A 23504-nucleotide genomic window follows, 5' to 3' on the forward strand; every position below is an offset into this window, starting at 1 on the left:
GGCCGACAGGGGCAAACGCCCTGCAACTTAAGAAAACACACGCAAATAGGCAAAACACAAGCAAATTAAGAAAACAACTTCATTAATTTGACAACACATGTGCAGCATTCAGCAAACGCGCTGCAAATACACACAACACAACCAAATACATAAACGCGCTGCAAATATGAAACGATGCAAAAAGAAAAGCATGCAAACCCAGAAAACAAATGCAACAAAAAAAAACGCAGCATCCAGATTACACAACGGAAGTTCTCCAGACCTCTAGAGGGGGGAGAGAGAGAGAGAGAGAGAGAGAGAGAGAGAGAGAGAGAGAGAGAGAGAGCAACTGCGTAGACTGTAAATATTATATTATTATATATATATATAGTCTATGTTTGAGATATGTTTTCTCTCGTTTGGTGGGTGTGTCTCGGCTCAGGTCACAGGTGATACTCAATCATCAGAGACGTCTGTAAACTCGTGGTAATAAAACATTTAAAACTGCATCAGCGTTTAATGTTGACGTTTGTTTAAGTCATATTACATCAGAGGGTTTCATTTCGAGGTAAAGGCGCATCACTGAAGTATAGGCCTCCTCATGTGTAATATTGTGATTATACAACAACGGTTACCAACAAAATAAGTGATCAATCTGTATTCATATTGTGGAGCAATTCGCTTTTGAAATACAAAAAACAGACAGGCTTTATAGTCCCTCCCTGTTTAGTAAACCAGCCGATTTACCGTGGGATTTATCGATCTGAATAAATCTCGTTCGCACATATAAACACAAAACATCTTTGCTAACTCCATCGTGTTGTAAGTAAGACATCTGCTGAGAAAGTGATTGTATTCATTAGCATGATTGCCGTAATGTTTAGTTCACAAACATCCAACACACCAAAGTACAAACACACAGCGGACCAGACGCAAGCTTTTATTTTGAAAAGCCGAAGCTTGGGGACGGCACCAGCCGGGAGGGCATGAGACGGGAGCATAGACTGTATATTATTAATATATTATGTTATTATTATTAATAATAATAATAATAATAATAATAATAATAATATGAATTTAATATACAGTCTATGGAGTTCTCCAGGCTGCAGCCATACCCGACTCGAATAAAAAGGCAGAGAGCTCTCTCCCCGTGGGGTCTAAAATCCAGCTGTTCCACTAGCTGCTCCCTCTAGAGGTCTGGAGAACTTCCGTTGTGTAATCTGGATGCTGCGTTTTTTTTGTTGCATTTGTTTTCTGGGTTTGCATGCTTTTCTTTTTGCATCGTTTCATATTTGCAGCACGTTTATGTATTTGGTTGTGTTGTGTGTATTTGCAGCGCGTTTGCTGAATGCTGCACATGTGTTGTCAAATTAATGAAGTTGTTTTCTTAATTTGCTTGCGTTTTGCCTATTTGCGTGTGTTTTCTTAAGTTGCAGGGCGTTTGCCCCTGTCGGCCACCGTATTGTAGGACTTATATATTGCTGTGGAAAAACGAGGCCACCGCTGAGTAAAATGTGAAAAAAAGTCATTTAAAAAAATGTTTTTTGCAGGTCCTGTTCATTCCATTGTTGATGACGGGCATCAAAAACATCTATTGGAATAATTCTCTCTCTCTTTTCCAGAAAAAGTAACATTACTGAGTGCTGGGAGCCATCACGCCACAGAGAGCCTGCTACGTATAAACTCTCTCACACACAAGGAACCCAGATGAAAAATGGCTCCTGGACATTTTGAACCGTACCTCCGTTAGGGCTGCATTTCTGCAACACAGTCAACTTTTTCTGCAACGAATTCAACTTCTTCTGAAGACCCTTTGTCAGAACTTTTAAGGACATCAGTTTGGATTTCATTCTTCTCGTCTCCTGACACTTCAACTTGAACTTTTTACGAGCTTCAACAAGCTTATCACATAGTTCGTTCACTCTACGTTTGAGTATTATGGGAGACTCCGAAATCCCATACATGTGATCAGAGCACATGCGGATTTCCTTTTGTTTTTTGGAGAAGTAGTCATGATCAAGAAGAACTGTTTTTGAATCTCCGCTGGTGGTATACTCGGTTATGTCATCATCAGCGACCTCATCAACGTCAGCATTGTCCTCAGCGGTAGCCTCATTAACATCAGCTTTGATAACAAGCTTAACAATGTAATCAGGAAGGACATTGTCAACGACATCGGTCTCCTCAGCAGGCTCTAGCTTCACAACAACATCGGTCTCCTCAGCAGGCTCTAGCTTCACAATGACATCAGTCTCCTCAGCAGGCTCTAGCTTCACAATGACATCAGTCTCCTCAGCAGGCTCTAGCTTCACAACAACATCGGTCTCCTCAGCAGGCTCTAGCTTCACAACAACATCAGTCTCCTCAGCAGGCTCTTGCTTCACGATGACGTCACTATACAGGGGCATAGCACAAACTTCTGGGCCCTGTAGAAAGGCATTCTCTATGGGCCCCTCCCCGTATCCACAGCTATTCATTCTAGCATCTTTTGGGGCCCTCCTCACATGGGGGCCCTGGGTACTCAGTCCCCTTTCCACCCCAAGTCCGACGCCCCTGTCACTATAATCAGCAGAAGGAATGCTACCACTATCTTTTATGTCAATGTTGGTAACAGGCTCACTATCCAACACAGAACACAAATGTGCAACTGGACCAGGCCCACTGTGAAGCTCAGCAAGATAACTGGGTGAAGAACATACCATACTTTCACTTACCTCCATTTTTACACTTACCCACTCGGTCTGTGTGTCCATGGTCTGTGTGGCAATGGTCTGTGTGGCCCTGGTCTGTGTGGCCCTGCTCTTTGTGGCCCTGGTCTTTATAGCCATGGTCTGTGTGGCCCTGTTCTGTGTGGCAAAATGTGGTGGATGGATGAAAATAGTAGGCACAGCGGTGGTCTTCAGCCTCTTGTTGACCTAACGGTAAATACAGAAAACATCAGTATGTTGCTAGCCACACATTCAGATGAATTTTTTTAATGAAAAGTTACCCCATGTTAGGTTTTGTATTTGAGCAAACGTCACCACTAAGTATTGGTACATTTAGAAAATGTACTGTGTAACTGGTGCATACCATGTGTCTGTGTACATTTCTGTCTGACAAGAACTGATCCTCCTCAAAGTGCATACTGCACAGATGTGACGATGCAGATGGGGTCCATTTCTTTCTCCCCATGTTCTTCAGCCATTGTTTCAACCGGCCTGGATCACATAGAGGAAATCTGTTTGACAAAAGAAAAAGTGTTTACTGTTGAGCATTCAGACTCTCCATTTCAGAATTATGTCTACTGACACAAACAAGGCCCCACATCTGCAATGAAAATAAGAATGGTTTATGTTTATAATTTAAGAGGGGACATTGCCCACTGGTAAACATGACCACTTGGGTCCATCATGTAAATGTCCCAGATATAGCCCGTACATGCTACTTTTCTTCTGGAGTCCCTTGCAAGTTGATGACTTATAAAAGAAACATTTAAAACACACATAAGCACAGTCAAACAAGAGCAGATAAAAAGTCCCTTGCAACCAGCAATCAAATCATGCCCACATACAGTACGTGTGTTGACCATATAGAGTGTTGACTCAGCAGAGATAACATTACATGAGAAAAGTTAGGCCTAATCGTGATTTGGCTAGTCAAAAACAGTTTTAAAACAGTATGTACTTACCTAAAAAAAATAACAGTTGAGTCCTTGCTTTGTGTATTATTACAACGGAACGCTGAACAGGCCATTTTGAGGCAACCGAAATGTTAAAATGAACTTTTAGCAACTGAAAACACGGTGAAAGGGGACGTAATATCTATGGAAAGGATGCAACGAAAACACGGAATAAAAATAGTTCACAGCTATTTAAATGTACACAGTGCCATGGATAGGCATATTTTCTTTCTTCTTCTTCTTTTTTTTTTTTTTTTTTTTTTTTTTACCGTAGATTGTATACTTTTCAATACACATAAAAACGTTCAAGATCTAAAATCTATTATTCGCTTTTTATTCTCTTCAAAAAAAAGCTGCTTTGCCTCCCATCGGTGGATAGAACGCGTTTTGATGACGTCAATTTAGCCTCGTTCTCGCGTCCGCTCGTGCTCGCGGCAGTAAACATGGCGACCGGCTAACGAAGCCTTTTCTTGTATTCAGTTCTGAAGCCTTTTTATTTCTCTCCCAGAGCGTTCATAATACGTCTTACTTTATTTTTTTTGTTACGCAGAGGTGCGTTTGTAGAGCGTTTCGCTCTGCGGATTTTACTTGGATAAAAGGTACAGTCAAGTTTTGCCTCCTTTGCTGATCTCGATGCTAACGCGGCCCTAGCTACAAGTCCAAGCTAACCGTTAGCTAGCTAACGTAGCTGAACGTTGCCAGCCAAATGCTGCATTATCCGCTAAGAGTTTGATATCTATCACATGGAATTTTACTGGCTTTATAATGATGGCTATAGCCACTTAAAACGTTGCGTTTCAATACGTTGCAGTGTTCATTTTTTCAGAATACAAATCTCATAAGCATAAGACATTTGTCACAGAGATACAGTTTGAAAACTGAGCAGAATAGTCAGTAGTACAGTACAACATAAACAAACCATAACAAAAAAGAATAAATAATTAAAATAAGAATGAAATAATTTCTGTCTGGGTTCAGGTTAAATGAAAGGCCTGGCAAACATAATGACGAAAAGTATTTTCTGATCGAATCGATTTTAAAGAATCTAAAAGAGGTAATTGAGCAACGTTGAGAAACATGGGGTATCTTTAAGGAATTTGCATTTGTGTATTAAATATTGGTTAAATATCAAATTATCAAACAAAAAAATACAATCAATATCAAATTCAATATCACATTTTTTTGCCCTCAATACTTAAACCAAATGTATTATTACTTTAAATCAGGCCTGGCATACCCAGATTATTAATCAAAGTCAAGTTGCAGTGTTTCCCATCTCAGTTTTTCATTTTTTGTCACTGTTGAGGGGTTTGAGGGGAGGAGAGTGTGATTTACATGTAATCTGGAGAAAAGCCTTTCAGCAGACCCAGATGGTTGCTTTCATTTCACCTGTCATCATTGTTGGGATTGTTATACTTGGCAGGGTGAAGGAGAAGCACCGGCACAATGGGGCGACGTTCAACCTCCTCCACCAAGAGTGGGAAGTTTATGAACCCCACCGACCAGGCCAGTAAGTACCGACCCCCTAACCCATTTATCAAGAGCTGGTTCCTCTGGGACAGGTGTTGTGCCAAAAAGTGATTGTCTGTCAAAATGCGGGAGGGAGCGCCCTGTGCCCTAGATTATAACCAATCCAATCCTTTTTCCACTTGCCCAAACTTGATTGCAACTTCTACTTTGTCATTCAATTGTTTATGCCTTAAAATGACTTGATTTCATTCATGAGGCTTATATCTGACAGATTATAGCCCACACAACTATCAGCCCATAACAGCTTTAACAGGCTGCGCACACTTCCACGGGCAGCAATCATTTTTTGGCGGCTGAACACTTTTTGGCATGACACCTGCCTGCTGGATAGCACCTGAAGAATAGTCTTTTGCCGTCAGATGTCAGAATGATAACTAGTGTATACTCGTTCTCTACCTCCCTCACAGGAAAGGAGGCCAGGAAAAGAGAGTTGAAAAAGGTACTCGTGGTCTTAGAACACAATCCCTTTTAATGTACTCTTTCATCTTAAATACAACAGTAATGTTATTGTGTTGATAACATGTTGCTTGGTTTGTTAACACACCTGATAGAACAAGAAGCAGAGAATGATGGTGAGAGCAGCGGTGCTCAAGATGAAGGATCCCAGGCAGATCATCAAGGACATGGAGAAGCTGGATGAGATGGGTGAGAGCTGAATTTGTATGTTGCTGTTGAAATGGCTTTTGTGCATTTAAAAATTACCGTACACATGTTAGCTATCCATAGTTATTTTACTGTAAAATTAAAGTTACTATTTTCTCAAGACTTTCGAACTAGGCCTGCACGATTAGGGGAAAAATATGAATCACGATTTTTTTAGCTTAGAATTGATATCACGATTCTCTGCCACGATTTTCTTCTCATGAAGTGTAATGTTTATTGCACACATGAACCATGACAAAACAAAACAAATTGGCAGTAACCAAACATAGATTTTTTGGCACCTGTAGCACATTGCGCATCACTGCAAGCCTGTAAACACAGAGGCTTCAATGAATAAAGAAGATAAAGGGCACACTGGCCATTTAAGTACAGTAGGCTACCAAAAATAGTGACATATAGCACATTGAACTAAATATGGCCCTGATACAGGCTCTATCTGAACTCCTTGAACATGTCTTTACATAATTAAAACATGTCAATCAACATGCTGCAGCTACAGCTTCAGTCTCTAGAGAAATGGAGTTTGTCAATTGCCAGTTTAAGTACAGTATCAAAAACAGAATGATTTCTTAGCACACTCTTTAACTGCTTGCCTTTCATGTCTTCAGCTGTCCTATCAAAATAAAGGCCGAAAATGCCCCAAAAACAAAATCAAAGTCATTTGTCATCATCAAAAATTAAATCGCGAACAGGGGTGAATCCAGATCACGATTTTATAACGATTAATCGTGCAGGCCTATTCTGAACTATTCAAACTGGGGCTGCACATTATATCGTTTTTGAGTACACTTTAATATCTGTTTATTTTTAGCAAGTAACATCAACAACGTAATCACGTGTTTTCCTTAATCCGTGCGGCTCTAATTTCAACACTTTTTTTTTTCTTTTCTTTTTTATAGCTTTTGCTTAACATAAATAAATAAATAAGCGTTTCTGTAACGTCTTCAACAGAGTTTAACCCAGTTCAGCAGCCCTTGCTGAATGAGAAAGTGTTGCGGGACAAGAGGAAGAAGCTACGCGAGACATTTGAGCGCATTGTCCGTCTGTACGAGAGAGAGAATCCCGACACATACAAGGAGCTACGCAAGCTGGAATTGGACTATGAGACCAAACGAGGGCAGCTGGCTCTATATTTTGACTCAGTCAAGGTGTGTTTATGTGTGTCTTTGTTTGGATTCATATGTATGTTTTTTTTATTTGCTGTATTACAAGTCAGAGATTTGTATAAACGTATGTTTGAATGAGGGGCTGTAGTATGCACACTTTGATAAAAGTGTGTTCACCTCTGGTTGGACTCAATGCAGCAATATGGAAATGATTTTGGTAGATTTAGATTTTGGTCACTCTCGACCAATTGAGGTTGAATCATTGGCATGAAATCCAGGGAATTATTTATTGGGAAACACTCACTTGTTTTGTGTCTTTTTCGTTTGTTTGCTGAGCTTCAACTCTCAATATTAGTTTATTAACATTGCTTATGCTTTGTGGTGACTCTCTATTTACTATCATGTGTCTTATGTCCTCTTTTTCAGAATGCAGAGTCTGTGGAGGTCGACAGTATCCCTTTACCAGATATGCCTCATGCCCCCTCCAACATCCACATCCAGGACATCCCACTCCCGGGAGCTCAGCCTCCCTCCATACTGAAGAAGAACACCTCTTTTGGGTAGGCATGAACCTGTGTCTGTTAAGGCCCAGACACACAGACCAGACGGCCGACCCTCGGCAGAAAAGGCAGTTGGACTGATCAGTCTCCCCGAGTTGGTCAAAAAAATGCCTCAGAACACACCGAAGAGACGAGACGTAATACGTCTCCATAACAGCAGGTGGCGGTAATCTGTATTGTCGCCCAAAAATGAAAACCGGCAGCTGATTGGACGAACGCGTCACGTGGGTCTGACTTCTCCGGAAATTCAAAGCCAGACTGTCATGGCGTCTCGTTCGGAATACGATCTCATATCGGACTAAAATAGTTCACCGAAACGTGTTTCTGAAAACATTTTAAGAGAGAAACAGGCCGTGCAGTTTCTGAATCTGTCTTCATTTCAGATCAACAAAGGTCAGTTTAAAAGATTTTCATCAGATTTTGAGAGACTCTAGTCACGCTCATCCCGCTCCCTGTTTCCGGGTTAGCACTCCACCAATCAGATGGGTCATTTGTGTCCGACTGCCGGCAGTGCCCGCCCCGCCGATTATACATGTCAAATCGGCCAAAATGAAGGCCGACGGCACCTCGGATCGACGACGCTACGGAACACACCGAACAGACTCGAGTCACCAACCTCGCCTGACTGATTATCAGCTCTGTGTGTAGTAGGCTTCAGAGATTTTTGTGGATAAACTAAGTACATGATATGACTGAGTATAACTGTGCCACTGAGGTAATTCTGTTTTTATGTATCTCTCAGTAAAGGACCTCTTTCGGCATCTTCTGGACCTGTTTTGCCGACAGTGCCAGCTGTGCCACGTTTACCTCCAGGGAAGAAGCCCCCTGGCCCCCCACCTGGGCCCCCCCCTCCACAGGTCCTGGCACTGTACGGCATTCCTGCTCGACGAGCTCACGGCATGGATACAGGTAACGCACAAACCCTTAATAACTACATTTTTGAATGCTTAATTTCCTTTTAATAATAATAACTTTGCTTTCATAATTGTTGCAAGTGGTTGCGCTGACTCTTTTTTTCCAACCTGAACAGAGCCTTCCATTCCTGGTTTAGACAAGGACGCTGCAATGAAGTTGGGAAGAGATCGGGATAGCGGCAGTGAGAGCGACAGAGATCGGGATGATCTGGACGACGACGAAAGCGACTCTGAGGAGGACAGCGAAGAAGAAAGAGATGAAGGGGGAGACGGTGACCAGAGAATGAGTGTGGACAGGCAGGATGATGAGAGGGAAAGGGAGGAGGAGAGAGACCGAAATGAAAGAAATGCTGGTGAGTGTTTTCAGAAGTGCTTCAACGTATTTTTGCCATACATTTTCAGATTAAAAGGGTTTATTTAATTGTATTTATGTACTAGTGGTTTCTGTTCTCCTGTATTGTATTTATTATGTTATTATGTTAACAGTTTTAGGTGCATTTCCCAAACAATCAGATGTAATCTGGATATCACAGAGAATGGTTCTGTTATTTGGCGAAAGCACTAAAGATGATACAGGATACATTTTCTGGGAGGAAACTGAGAGATTTAATGTTGGGATGTGTTTGCAATGCAACAATTATCCATGAAAAATTATACCGTTTAGAATTTGTGTTCTACCACTAATATATTCTTTTGATGAATGTTTTGATGTCCCACTACTTCAGGTCGCAGTGTACGTTTCGCGGACATGCCTCCAGAGGCACTCCGTGACGGAAAGAGGAAGAAAAAGAGGGTGGTGAAGAAGACCAAGGCCATTACCCCTCTGCAGGCCATGATGTTAAGGATGGCAGGTACTGTAGTATACCACTGTCTTTGCTTCATACCTGCTAAGCTAGTGCATCCTAATTTCTATTTCTGATAACATGGTACGGTGCTTTTTTTTGTTGTTGTCTTCAGGTCAGTCCATTCCTGAAGACGAGGAGGAAGAAGAAGTAGAGGAGGAATACACAGATGAATCAGACAGCTCAGACATCGAGGACAGGGGACCACCAGGGGAAAACCAGCCCCACCTGATGGCTAATCAGCGTCTACCCCCTCCTGCTGGGCCAGGGGGACAGCAAGGGCCTCCACACTTGCAAGGTCCACCGATGACTGGCCCCCCACCACTGGGTCCTCCCCCTGCTCCTCCCATGAGACCTCCTGGCCCACCATCTGGCCCGCCTCCTGGCCCACCACCAGGTTAGTTTACAACATGTATTAGCTGGAATACTTTGCTCCATCTCTGAACAAATCCCTGGACCTGTTGTTTTAAAGATGGGCTGGTTGCACTCATTATCCATGCATACACCGTGCATCATTTAGAGGATATATTCTGTCTTCTGTAGGTGCTCCTCCGTTCCTGAGGCCTCCTGGTATGCCTGGAGGCATGAGGGGTCCAATGCCTCGCCTTCTGCCTCCTGGACCTCCGCCAGGTCGGCCCCCAGGTCCCCCACCAGGCCCCCCTCCTGGCCTCCCGCCAGGCCCCCCACCACGAGGACCCCCTCCCAGACTTCCACCCCCGGCACCACCAGGTGTGTGTGTGTGACGTGACATGTTCTTTGTCAAACATAGGGATGTCAACGATTAACCGCCGAAAGTATTTTTTCACCGGCTACGCATGTCGGTCTATAAGTTAATTTGCTTACAAAGTCACACTCCGCTAACGGCTTGTAGCATGTATGTATAATTATTTTAAATGAAATTGATGCTCAGCTGCAGTGAAACTCAAACTTAGGGAGTAAAAATAAACCAATTTAGAGTGGACGTCACAGTTACGTCACAGCTATTTTCATGGACGACTTTCTTATAATACATCCATGGGGATAGCTGGCTAGTTTCTTAGCTAGCTTGTTTTTTCCACCATGTTTTAATGCTAGGTTGGTTACAGAAATGTAGCCAAACAGCAGACTGGTGAGTAGCGGCAGTGCTGGCTCCAGAGACGGATAAGCTAGCTAACTAGCCAGCCCTGAGTAGCTACCTCTGCTGTCCTATCAGCGAAGTAGTCTGCCAGCGGCGGCGAGGCCGCGGGGTTAGCTAGGTAGGGACAGGTTTGGGCGAGATGTTTACATTTTTTCAACCGGCAGCTGTGATCGTTAACGTTTAAATTGGCTAAATAAAATCAGCCAACAAATCTCTCAAAATGATCTATAGACTTCTATACTGCATTAAATATATGTTAGCATACTTTGTTTCAACCAAATGTATAGAGTGGTGAAGTAGCAATGTCTCATACGTTTTTCATCAAAATACATCTTGTGTCTCTTTACAGGTATCCCCCCTCCTCCCCCAAGAGCAGGAGGGCCCCCGCGTCCACTTGCCCCACCACTTTCCCTCTTTCCTCCACCTCTCAACTCCAACGTGCTCAGTGCTCCTCCCAACATTGTCCAGCGACAAAAAGGCTCAGGATCCAACCAGGATGGTCCACAGAGCAACATGCCGCCCCCCGCCATGCCCATGTCCATGCGACAGGGTGTCATGCAGATGCCTCCGCCTCCAGGGACAGCTGGCGCCTCCTCGGGTGGCAACCCTCCCAGCCACCACCACGCAGCCACCATCGAAAAGCGACCCAACATCACCTCTGTCGCAGCAGCTGGAGGCGGCCTGGCAGCGGGCGCTGGCTCTGGTGGGGCCACTATCTCTGCCAAACCTCAGATTATCAATCCAAAAACGGAGGTCACCCGCTTTGTGCCCACAGCACTGAGGGTGCGAAGGGACAAAGGAGGAGCAATGCCCGGGGCAGCACCTGGGCCAATGGAGAAGGGACGGGGTGGTATCGGAGGAAGGAGGGGAGATGAAGGCATGGGAGGTGGACAGGGGCAGAAACAGCAGTCAGCAGCTACCCCGATGGGTTTGGTCCACCAAACACAGATGGGCGCTGTGTCTCAGCCCAACATGAAGACTAAGGACCAGATGTATGAAGCCTTTATGAGGGAGATGGAAGGGCTCCTCTGAGACTCAAGAGGGTATTCGGGGCAGATGTTGAGTGGGGCGTTCTAAACAAAAGGAGTGTATTTGTTTTCTGTGTTTTCTGTGCAGAGTTCTATAGGTAGCTGTGTTCAAGACAGTCGAATAGATCAGTTTCTCTTCAGTAAGGAAAGGCTGCCAAACTCAGCACTGGTCTCACCAGGTTTATTTTCATTTGATCTTGACTATTATTTGTTGTATCAAAGAGAATGTGAATTTGATGTACGTAAAGATTGGTTGCTATGAGGAGGCAACTTATTAAAAAAATAACGCTATAAAAAGTTTTTTTGCCAGAGACAACCCAAGTTTTTTTGTCCTCCAGTATGTTATTTGTTCCCTTTTTAACTGCGTTTTTCCTCCGGCCAACTATTTGTGATTTACCATGACCAAAAAAAGCATTTTGTATGATTATTTTATCGGTCATCTCCTAAACATGTTGGACATCAAAATAAAGTTGTGGCAAGTCAACCACTGACAATATGCATGTCTGAAACTGTTTGATCTGCAGCTAAATAAATACTTTTTACCTCATATTTCAGTGTGATGTAATACAGGAGACAAGATAAGCAACACATGGCCAAATGAATGATGTCCATATTGTAGCAATTTGTGTCTGGATGCTTTTTGCCTGGAAAAATAATTTTCTAAATTTCACCAGTCTGCAATTTATATTTCGATTTTCTCCTCAAAAACATCTTTTTTTTTAAGTAGGTGACTATCAGATTAACTCAAGTATCTACAGTATTACCGTATTTTTCATACACTTTAAACTGTCCGTTGTTTAGGTTAACTTTATTTTGGCCAAGTTTGCATTTGAGCTACTACTTTTAGCTAACTAATTCAACGGCATATTCATTTCTTTTAGTTGGCGAACTATTTGAACTGTACATAAAACAACAATTCCCGTCAACCATTGCGGCTTATGCTGGAACTCGTTACCGCATCTGCGCATTCCGGAGCTCAGCTGAAGACACGTTGGGGCGAAAACATGGCGGACGAAGTTGTGGAAAGCGTGAAGCCAAACACAGATGAAACCCTCGAAGGTTTGAGCAGTGATTGTAATAACAGTCACTTAAGTAGCGGCGAAAACGAGGAGGCAGTAAAGACCTTTAAGGATTTGGTAGGTTTGTCTAACAGAGCGAAGAAGAGACGTCATTTTAGCAACATAAACAAGCAGCAGCATAGCAGTTTAAGCTAGCTAGTCTAACGCTACGCTAAATTCATCTGTATTTTTAAATATGAAATACGCTGACGACGGTTGTGACTTGGTAGCAAAACATGATCAGCAACTTACAAACCGTCTGTACCCGGTGTCTTTGCCGTTCACAGGGTGTTACTGAGGTTCTCTGTGAGGCTTGTGATCAGCTGGGATGGAAGAGTCCAACAAAGATTCAGATAGAAGCTGTTCCAGTAGCCCTGCAAGGTGAGTGATCACTGACACTGTGTCTAGAGCTGGGCAATGTATCGATATTATATCGATATCGTCTTAGATTTTGGATATCGTAATATCGTAAATGGCTTAAGTGTTGTCTTTTCCTGGTTTTAAAGGCTGCATTATAGTAAAGTGATGTAATTTTCTGTTACCAGACTGTTCTACCTCTTCTATTATTTTTTACCTTTACCCACTTAGTCATTATATCTACATTACTGAAGATTATTTATCTTAAATCTCATTGTGAAGATATTTTGTTAGAGCACCAATAGTCAACCCTGTAATATCGCCACAATATCGACATCGAGGTATTAGGACAAGAATATCGCCATATCTGATTTTCTCCATGTCGCCCAGCCCTGTCTTTTGTGCAGCTTACTCTAAACAACTGTGGTGGAAGAAGCATTCAGATCTTTAATAATAAGAGAGCAAGCATTTGGTGCAACAGTGGCGAGGAAAAACCGAAACCTCTGACAGACCGTGACTCTTAGTGTGTGGCCATCTGCTGCTGCCGGTTGGGACACAGAGACACTGCTACAGATGTACAGATATGGAGACTATGATTCATGATATTCAAATCCCTGCTTAATACACATAACTTCTGTAATGTCTGTCTGTACCTTCTTCTTGATCTGCAGGGAGGGATGTTATTGGCCTGGCAGAGACGGGTTCAGGAAAGACGGGTGCCTTTGCTCTGCCCATCCTGCAGTCACTGCTGGCCTCGCCCCAGAGGCTCCACACTCTCATCCTCACCCCTACCAGGGAGTTGGCTTTTCAGATCTCTGAGCAGTTTGAGGCCCTGGGCTCCAGCATTGGCATTAAGTGTGGTAAGTGTCAAGTAAAGGTTTACTGGTTTGCAATGATGCAGATGACTTTTTTTTTGTATGGTTCTGTTCCTAAAACTTGTCTCATCTCTTCTGCAGCTGTCATAGTTGGAGGAATCGATATGATGTCCCAGTCCTTGGTGTTGGCTAAAAAACCACACATTGTTATTGGTAAGACAAATACTGATATTATAGTATGATACTAATAAGTCAAACTATGATCAGTATTTATTTATTTTTACACCGGTATTTTAAACTGTGACACATTAACAGTCAATTCATGGTCTTCTAGTGCTGAACCGGTGTGATCGTTGTTTCTTGTTTTTTTGCATTACTGTGATGAAGTGAATGAAATGTGTTTCCAGCCACACCTGGTCGGTTGATAGACCACATGGAGAACACAAAGGGCTTCTCCCTGCGGGCTCTGAAGTTCCTGGTCATGGACGAAGCCGACAGAATCCTCAACATGGACTTTGAGACGGAGGTGAGTAGTTAGAAACTCTTAAATTATTGACGTCAGTTTACGCCTCTCTTTGTAATGTACTTGTAATGTATTTAGTATTAAGAAGTGGAAATATTCCTTTATTTCAAGGTATAATATGTTAGCCTGGATGCCAGCCGAACTTAGCCCCGCCCACTACATTTGAGCTCGGGAAGTCCGGTCTGGACTTGATCCGTTGTGGAACAACTATGCTCGAACCAGGGCTGTTCAGACCAATCAGATTGTCAGGGCGGGCTTTATACGATGATGGACAGATGATCAACAGTAACCTAATCAACCACGTCACCAAAGAGGCTTGGGTTGAATTAGTTTACAACAAAGATGGCTGCCGCTGGAGAACTGAGACGTGTAGATTCCTCCATCGCGTCTGTTCTAGAAGATATCGACAGCGCATTCATTTTAAAAGAGGAGCAGAGAACCGCGATCAAGGCATTTGTTGATCGTAAAGATGTTTTTGCCGTCCTTCCTACGGGATTCGTCACATGCTCCGTTGCTCTGATTGGTTGTAGATCTATCCAATGAGTGCAGAGGCATTCTCTTTCCTGGTTCGGTTGAAACACGCCCCATAATCACAGCCCATTGGAGCGGAATCAGACTCATATTCTGACTAGAATCTGAGTATGACCACGTCAGGCTAATGCTAGGTAGGATTACTAGGTAGACAAAAACAATGTATAGACTAATACAATCCCTCTCAATCACTTATGACCCATTAAGTGTGTGGGGGTGTCTGTATCTACAGAAACTCAGCCCTCTGCCTGGATTCTCTTTTCTTCTTATTTTTAAGTGCGGGACGTTTATGGGCATCAGCAAAGAGCCTTTGGGCCCTCCGTGGGTGTGTAACCCCTAGCCAATGACCGCATTCTCATCCCTAATTTCCACCACGTGCGTCTGCGCTGCGTTCCGGAGGCGCCGCGGCCCCCGCGAGCAATCGCGGCCCTTCTTTGTCAATGCTTGATATTCCACCGCAAGGCAACACGCCCCGCGTCTGAGACGCTGCTGTTGTGGTGCGGCGCGTGTCGGAGGACGGAACAAAACCGCGGCGCAGCAGAGACGTGGAAAATCCAGGTCACGGCCAATCGCCGCTTTGCCCTTCGTGTCTCATACTGACGCAAAAGTTTAACTGACACAGACAGACAAAGTTCTGCATTCCCTCATAATCTGACAGTGGAGACCGTGTGTGTGTGTGTGTGTTTTAGAACATAACCACCATAAAACAATCAGAAAAGCGTTTTATTCCTATGATTCACTGCGTTTTTCTCCAGCTTGCTCGACCACTGCTGCTCTCTCTCTCTCTCTCTCTCTCTCTATCTCTCTCTCTCTCAAACACTGTAGCTACATATTCATTACCTATTATACCTTTTTAACTTGGAACATTGCAACACAAATAATTAAACGTCTGACAGTATGAGTTTTCTTTCTTTTGCCAGGTGGATAAAATCTTGAAGGTGATTCCCAGAGAGAGGCGCACCTTCTTGTTCTCTGCCACCATGACCAAAAAGGTAGAGAAACGTGTATCAATACTGAGAAGGCTTTTAAGCAGGCATAGTTGTCGCAGTATGTGACCTGTAGTGTATAGTCTCACTTTGTTCGGTGTTACTGGTTGCTACTGCTGCACCTTCACCAGGAAAATGGCGAAAGGCGGACGCCAGAGCATTCCACCACTTGTAGAGTTGACGTTCTTTTGTTTTGGTTACAGGTCCAGAAACTACAGAGAGCCGCTCTGAAAGATCCTGTCATGTGTGCCGTGTCCACCAAATACTCAACAGTAGACAAACTCCAGCAGTACTATGTCTTCATACCATCCAAGTACAAGGTAGGGCACATTCTCTTCATGTTTTAATGTCTGAAACCAGATGCATATTCTCTGCTAACCACAATCGCTTTATGATGGCGTGTTATTGGAGTTTCTCACACCGCTTTGTGCCCGTGTGTGTTTCCGTGGCAGGACTGTTACCTGGTGTCCATCCTCAACGAGCTGGCCGGCAACTCATTTATTATTTTCTGCAGCACATGTAACAATGCCCAACGGGTGGCGCTGTTGTTAAGGAACCTTGGCATCACTGCTATCCCTCTTCATGGCCAGATGAGTCAGGTAAAGCTACAGACAGACCCACAGACAGACAGACAGACAGACAGACACACCCACACAAATCCACTTGATGTTAAATGTGTTAACATTTGTCCGCTGAGCTCTTGGGCTGAGGCATTAGCATTGATGATAATGTTATAGACTGAACTGTCATTTTTTTGTTGCACACGTAACATGCTCTGCCTCTCTTTGTCCACACATACTTGATAAATGGTTGATAATGCGGAGTCTTCTGCTAAACAATCATTCATACATTCATTCATTCATTCATTCATTCATTATGAAAAAAATTCTCTGATTCCAGCTTCTTAAATGTGAATATGTTCTAGTTTCTTCTCTCCTCTGTGACAGTAAACTGAATATATTTGAGTTGGGGACAAAACAAGACATTTGAGGACGTCTTCCTGGGCTTTGGACATTTTATAGACCAAACCACTAATTGATTAATTGAGAAAATAATTGACAGATTAATCGACAATGAAAATAACCGTTAGTTGCAGCCCTAGCTGATGAATCATTTTTAATGAAAAATGACAAATTCACGTAATGGAATGTTTTGCGCTTTGCTGACATTCTGTAGATGATTAATAGAGAAAATAATTGGTTTATTAATTGATAATGAAATGAATCATCAGTTGCAGCCCTACTTTAGCTGCTCTGCCGTTAGGAACAGCTTGCTTTGGTGCAGCCTGATGACATAGCGAAGTGAATTCATGTTGCCAAAAGAGGTTTAGCAATGAAAAGTCCTTTGTGTAACATTTATTAACATCAGCCGATCATTGTCACTGTCATATCATTGTCAATATGTTTAGCAGATAAGCCATATTTGAACCAGTTGTTGGATTACCTTTACATTATCTGCAACAAGAGATCTTTACTGACGAGCATAAACGCCATCCCCGGCCTTTACTCGTCCTTTTTCAGCCATTGTGTGACTGTTGAATAGTTATGGAAGAACAGCACCCTCTTCTGGGTTTGTGCCATACAGCAACTTTTCTTTTATGTAAATAAATAGACTCACATACTTTTATTAAAGTGCTCATTATCAGGTTCATAATTGTATTTAGAGGTTGTACCAGAATAGGTTAACATGGTTTAATTTTCAGAAAACACCATATTTTTTGTTGTACTACACATTGCTGCAGCTCCTCTTTTCACCCTGTGTTCAGGTCTCTGTTTTAGCTACAGAGTGAGTGAGACAGTACCTAGGTAAGGACTACTAGCCAGTCAGGAGCAGAGTATGAGGGCGTGTCCTGACAGTACCTAGGTAAGGACTACTAGCCAGTCAGGAGCAGAGTATGAGGGCGTGCCCTGACAGTACCTAGGTAAGGACTACTAGCCAGTCAGAAGCAGAGTATGAGGGCGTGCCATGCTAGCAGCTAGGCGAGCATTATAACGTGTGTTCCAAAGTGACCACGTTTGTCTCTGAAGTAAAGGCTGGACTACAATAGAGCTGTTTGGAGCAGTTTGTGAACAGTGTTTTCTGTTGGAGATGGTAAGTCCCTTTGGGGGGGGGGGGGACTTACCATCTCCAACTTCACTTTGTAAACCTATAACGTGCACAAAAAAATATATTTAACCAGAGATGGTAAAAGTACTCACTTCCCGTACTCAAGTAGAAGTACAGATATCTGTGTTAAAAAATACTCTGGTAAAAGTAGAAGTACTGATTTAACTTCTTTACTCAAGTAAAAGTAACAAAGTACAGGCTTGGAAATGTACTTAAAGTATAAAAGTAAAAGTAGCCTTGCGAATGACAACCATTTTTAATGCAAAGCTACCTGGACCACACAAATGTTAGAAGAGTGCAAGCTGAGAAATGTCAGTGGACATGGAAAAAAGGCTCTTTATATGCCAATAGGCCTAAAACATCACATATGAGTTACAACTAACAACCACTAGATGGCAGCAGCGTATAACAAATGAACTGACAGCAAGTAAATGTTTGAACATGGGGTGCTAATAATAATAAATGTAATATGTCAGGCTTACAATTTTCCATACTACTATGTGCTAACGTTACCGCCAATGATTTGCTGTGAATGAACGCCGTCGAGTCGTCTTGTAGTGGTGCGTCAAGTGCGACGTATATTCCCATCCAATTAGATTGAATTCGGTATTGTTGACGCGAAAAATAATAACTGTAACCACTGAAATTATTTGAAAATAAAGTAACGAGCCAGTTTTGTAAAATGTAAAGAGTAGAAAGTACCGATATTCGTGTTAAAATGTAATGAGTAAAAGGAAAAAGTCGGCACAAAAATAAATAGTAAAGTTAAAATACCTGAAAAATTGAGTACCTGAACTACTTGAGTACAGTAATGAAGTATTTGTACTTTGTTACTTCCCATCTCTGTATATAACACAATAAAGGTAAGGGAAAAAAGCCAAAAAGCATGATATGAGCACATAGGAAGCATTTCCATCAGTGCCTAACCCTTCTCTGCAGCGTTTTGCTGTGTATTTCGTTCCTTTTTCACTCACTGGACCTTCCGCTGTGTGTTAATCAGAACAAGCGTCTCGGATCGCTGAACAAGTTCAAGTCCAAGTCTCGGTCGGTGCTGCTGGCGACCGACGTGGCGTCCAGAGGACTGGACATCCCTCACGTCGACTGCGTCATCAACTACGACATCCCCACTCACTCCAAGGTACCTCGGTGCCGATGTTCAGCAATCGCTGCCACGTTCGATGATTTCACGTGTTTGATTTGATTTTAATGGATCTTTGGATGTGTCTGCCCTCGTAGGACTACATCCACAGAGTCGGACGGACAGCCAGAGCAGGGCGCTCTGGGAAATCCATCACTTTTGTCACTCAGTAAGAACCGCCTGTTTCACACCCGTTTCTGGCTCATTCACTTATCTATATATACGTTTATATGTAACGCAGACGTAAGTTCCTCTTTCACCGTTTTTCTAATGTTAGGGTAAGCATAAAAATGAAACTGACATAGTCTGTTGTCTTAGATATGATGTGGAGCTCTTCCAGCGAATCGAAAGCCTGATTGGGAAGAAACTTCCGGCCTACCCAACCCAGGAAGATGAAGTGATGATGTTGGTGGAGAGGGTGAGCGAGGCCCAGAGATTTGCCAGGCTGGTAAGTCATCACATGACCTCACACATGGACAACCGTGTTGTTTGTCTATGGCTACATTCACACCTTAATGCTTAATTCAGGTTTTTTTTTTTTTTTTGCTCAGATCCGATTTTTTTTTATGGCTGTTCACATGACCTTTTAAAATGTGGCCTATATCAGATTTCAGTGTGAACCGTTTGCAGTTTCGAACTGACCCGCATGCGCAAAAGAACAATAACAGTGACATCAGACGCAGCACGCTGCTGCACTAAAGTCAGGGAGGTTATGGAGGAAGTCAGCATTTTGGCTTTTATTTCAAAATGTTTGTGTAATGGCAGCTGTAACATTAATGAGCAGGTGCTGAGGAGGAGAAGGCTTGAAGGCTTGATCCTTCTAGTTTTGATTGAATTAATGAGGTCTAACACCTCACTCTCCCTCATTGACTCGCTCCATTACTGTTCTCCATTGTGTAGGCCTAGTCAAGTATGTAATTTTACTGTCTGTGTCTATGGCTAACTCCCGCTGGCGCATAATTGTGACAAATGTCGATGTAGATTGACGTAAAAGTCGCATCAAATCCGCCTTGGTTGTTCAGACCTGGGTCTGATTCAGGACCACATATGGAAGTGGTCTAAATCTGATTTGAAAAAAATCTGATCTGGGCTAGATTTGAGTGTTCACACTACTTCTGAAGAAGTCTGACCTGGTCACTGGACCCCCAAAAAAAAATCTGATTTGGGCCACTTTTGCCTGCTGTCTGAACGTAGCCTATATTTTTTTTGTAGTAGACTCAGAAAATGGCCTCCTCTATGTTTACCAGCTTAAAAAGATAAGATAGATGGGTGTCTAGGGATATAAAATATTGTAACAATATCCATGTCTGTATATTTAATAGTATAGTAGTCAACAACATCCAGTTTAAACAGTGTTTCCTCTAGAATTTTGTTCAGCAGTGGCGGGGTGGGGTGGAGGTTGAACGTAAAAAAGTACGGGCTTATCTGCTAATGTTAGCTACTGACCGTTACCTTGAAACCATCCAGCAAATAGATGGTACCATAGGGTGATGTAACGTCACCGCTCATTTTACACACAGTTTAACGAGTGAACATTACTAGCTACGTTTCTCATGTTGGTTTTGAGCGGCATGCACCCCCACTAACCTGGAAAGCGGTTTTCAAACAGTAACGTTAATACAGCGTGTCGGAGGAATACAGCGTCTCCTGCAGCGGGGAGTCAGAGGCAGAGGGAGCGTCACCGCAGCGTTCGCTAACGTTAGCTTCTTGTCTCATCTGGGGTCTGATAAACAGTAAATTCATCAACTTCAGTGTCCACAATGCTATTTTCCAATAAACTGTAGCTGTCATATTTCACCGGCCCGGCGTGAGTGCGGATTTCATGTTGCGGCTTTCGTCGCCGTTTGTCACTTTGCCTAAGGTTGCGTGACAAGTAGTACTCGCCCTGTTGTTTATTTGGTTGCCATGACTTCGCGAGTGAAAATGTCCTGTCACTGTTCCAGTTGCTCACCCTAAGAGCTGTTACACACCAACCAGACGGCCGACCGTCGGCAGAAAAGGCAGTCGGACTGATCAGTCGGGTCCCCGAGGTCCCAAAAAAATGCCTCAAAACACACTGAGACGACGCCGACTTGAGCGTACGCCCTGCGCGTGCGCGAAACGTAATACGTCTCCATAGCAGCAGGCGGCGCTTCTCTGTATTGTTGGAAAACCGGCAGCTGATAGGACGAACGTGTCACGTGGGTCTTTTTTCTCTGGAAATTCACAGCCAGACTGTCATGGCGGCTTGTTCAGAATACAATCTCATATTGTACTAAAATACAATATGAGACCTAACCCTAACACCGAACAGACTGGAGTCACTGACCTCGCCAGACTGTCCGACGGCCGATTATCGGGTTGGTGTGTCAGCGCCTTAAAGGGGAGAGAGAGCGGATGACAGTTTGCTTGAGTTCAGTAGAGCACCCGGCTCTGCAGAGTCGTGTAATTACGACTTTGACTTTTCACAAACAGCTGAAGGAGCGGCGGTGCGCGGTGTACATAGCGGAAACCCTGTTGTGCGTCTGCCCTATTTCTGATACCGTGGCGGCAGAAATGTTACCGTGGCAGGCCGCCGCGGTAATATCAACATAGAGGAAACACTGTTAAACTCAACACATTTGGAACATGACTGGCAGTGTTGATGGAGTACTTCATCTGATACTGTTGTGGGGTAACGTCTGGGCTGAAAAGGGTTGGGAGCACCTGCTTTTAAAGAAAGATGAATGTCCTATCTGGATTGTTTATTGAAGAAGTCCACCCAAAAAGATTAAGACAAGTCTATATTTTCTCAGGAAATGAAGGAGCAAGGTGAGAAAAAGAAAAGGCCCAGAGGAGGAAATGGAGACGAGGATGACACGGAACAAGCAAGCGGAGTGAGGAAGAAAGTGAGAGGAGGAGGAGGAGGAGGAGGAGGCGGGGGAGGAGGAAGAGGAGGAGGGATGAAAAAGAGGGGTGCAGCAGCCTGGAGGGGAGGACGCTGAAGCCTCCTACATTAATAGACTGTACATAACCATAACACATGCGTTTCCTGCCCCTCTATAAGATTTTTCCATTTGTAATAAAATGCCATTGTAAAAACCAAAGCTTGTGTTTGTGGTAGAGTGATGTGTGATTGGGCTTTAGTGCATGCTAGTTGCTACCTATGAAACACACACACCGTTAGGTGTTTGACTTGCAGACATGCTCAGTCCGTCTTGGCAGATTCTGCGCCTAAGCTAGCTACTGTATATCATATTGTCTCGTCACATGGTCAAAAAGAGATTTGACATTGGACAACATCAACATATACCCTGGAAATCCAGAGTTCTCACGAGAGCACAATTGTAATTAGCTCAGCGAGTCACTCTGGCATTCAGTAATGATGCTCATTAACTATGCCCTTGTAGCCGAGCTGCACCTCGCTAATAGCTAAACTGATGACAACAGCGCTGCGACGTTGAAGTCATTCGTAAACATTGCAAGATGGCTACGGATTAACACCAGTTGTTTGAAACGGCTTTGGCCGCTACAATGAACGAGTTAGACTTGGCTTTTTATCTAAAAGAAGAACCGAAGACGGAGCTCAAATCATTCATTTGCAAGAAGGACGTTTTTGCTGTTTTGCTGACCGGATACAGCAAGAGTTTAATCTACCAGTTAGCTCCACTGGTAGCTAAGAGTTTAATCTACCAGTTAGCTCCTCTGGTAGCTAAGAGTTTAATCTACCAGTTAGCTCCTCTGGTAGCTAAGAGTTTAATCTACCAGTTAGCTCCGCTGGTAGCTAAGAGTTTAATCTACCAGTTAGCTCCGCTGGTAGCTAAGAGTTTAATCTACCAGTTAGCTCCTCTGGTAGCTAAGAGTTTAATCTCCCAGTTAGCGCCGCTGGTAGCTAAGCATAGAGCTCAACAGTCCCGCCCACAGCAGGTTCCGGAAGTAAAAATACAATGCAATTTCATACGTCACCCCGTGTATTGTTGTGATTGGTCGTGGTGTTATCCAATTGCGTGCAGTGAGATTTTCAAATGCATTCTTGGTGCCGCCCCTCGAGTTGGGCCATTTTCATTACTCAATGCCAGACCCTTAATCTTTTGGATTTGGGTCTGGATTTCCAGGCTATTGATAGCTAACATACATATTACCCAGCAATCATCATTGCACATCTGTATAAAACAAAAATACCAAAGAAAATAAATGATTCATTTCAAGAGTTCAAAATAATCACCTTTTAGTGAAAAGCCATTTGGATGCCATCTAAAACGGGTCATTTGTGTCGATCAGATGAGTTTATTTATCAAGTGCCCTGAACTGATGTCGCCACCTGTCATTTTCAGCAATAACCATCTACATTCTAGAGTTTTTCCAACAATATACTGTATATATGCTAAATCAACTGTAAATCCACATTTTAAAGCTAAAATAAACCTTCCCAAGGCATCTTCGTCACTTTTTTCATCTGTAATGGGTTTGCACCCATGTGTATAGCAAATGGCACTTTTTAAATTTTTTTATTTACCATGAGTTCTTTGCAGGTGAGGTGTATTTCCGATGTGGCAGTCTGAATCACCCCAGTCATTCACTCTGCCCAACACATTGTTGGAGGGCCGCTCTGTTTATGGGCCCCCCACC

General features: G+C 43.2%; 3 protein-coding genes across 3 annotated transcripts; 2 read left to right on the forward strand and 1 right to left on the reverse strand.

The window, feature by feature from the left end:
* Positions 1–1442: 1442 nt before the first annotated feature.
* On the reverse strand, positions 1443–4033 carry LOC144530107 (uncharacterized). The gene is made up of 3 exons (XM_078269539.1): positions 3653–4033; positions 3055–3202; positions 1443–2897 (listed from the first exon to the last, which is right to left on the reverse strand). Exons 1-3 carry the CDS (start codon positions 3715–3717, stop codon positions 1671–1673), a joined length of 1440 nt encoding a protein of 479 aa, XP_078125665.1. The 5' UTR covers positions 3718–4033; the 3' UTR covers positions 1443–1670.
* Positions 4034–4052: 19 nt separating this feature from the next.
* Positions 4053–11950, forward strand: wbp11 (WW domain binding protein 11). Its single transcript, XM_078269538.1, has 12 exons — positions 4053–4242; positions 5067–5153; positions 5581–5612; positions 5725–5818; positions 6788–6984; positions 7369–7502; positions 8245–8411; positions 8533–8769; positions 9142–9267; positions 9374–9655; positions 9802–9987; positions 10725–11950. Exons 2-12 carry the CDS (start codon positions 5090–5092, stop codon positions 11405–11407), a joined length of 2202 nt encoding a protein of 733 aa, XP_078125664.1. The 5' UTR covers positions 4053–4242; positions 5067–5089; the 3' UTR covers positions 11408–11950.
* A 433-nt stretch (positions 11951–12383) lies between these two features.
* ddx47 (DEAD (Asp-Glu-Ala-Asp) box polypeptide 47) lies at positions 12384–21982 on the forward strand. Its single transcript, XM_078269978.1, is given in 13 exon segments — positions 12384–12539; positions 12749–12842; positions 13490–13678; positions 13775–13846; positions 14041–14159; positions 15608–15679; positions 15877–15993; positions 16126–16272; positions 18780–18917; positions 19016–19086; positions 19236–19365; positions 21692–21797; positions 21800–21982. Coding segments are annotated over 13 exon segments (1497 nt in total). The 5' UTR covers positions 12384–12407; the 3' UTR covers positions 21910–21982.
* Positions 21983–23504: the final 1522 nt, after the last annotated feature.

Source organism: Sander vitreus, chromosome 15 (assembly GCF_031162955.1).
Source record: "Sander vitreus isolate 19-12246 chromosome 15, sanVit1, whole genome shotgun sequence".
NCBI classification, from domain to species: Eukaryota; Metazoa; Chordata; class Actinopteri; order Perciformes; family Percidae; genus Sander; species Sander vitreus.

Bases quoted from the DNA above. Each gene is read 5' to 3' on its own strand.
- LOC144530107 (XM_078269539.1), bottom strand. From the start codon at position 3,717: ATGGCCTGTTCAGCGTTCCGTTGTAATAATACACAAAGCAAGGACTCA. The intron at 3,203-3,652 runs GTAAGTACATAC...TTTGTCAAACAG, and splicing joins TCAACTGTTATTTTTTTTAG to ATTTCCTCTATGTGATCCAG. The intron at 2,898-3,054 runs GTATGCACCAGT...ATTTACCGTTAG, and splicing joins GAAATGTACACAGACACATG to GTCAACAAGAGGCTGAAGAC.
- wbp11 (XM_078269538.1), top strand. From the start codon at position 5,090: ATGGGGCGACGTTCAACCTCCTCCACCAAGAGTGGGAAGTTTATGAAC. The intron at 5,819-6,787 runs GTGAGAGCTGAA...CGTCTTCAACAG, and splicing joins GGAGAAGCTGGATGAGATGG to AGTTTAACCCAGTTCAGCAG. The intron at 7,503-8,244 runs GTAGGCATGAAC...TGTATCTCTCAG, and splicing joins AAGAAGAACACCTCTTTTGG to TAAAGGACCTCTTTCGGCAT.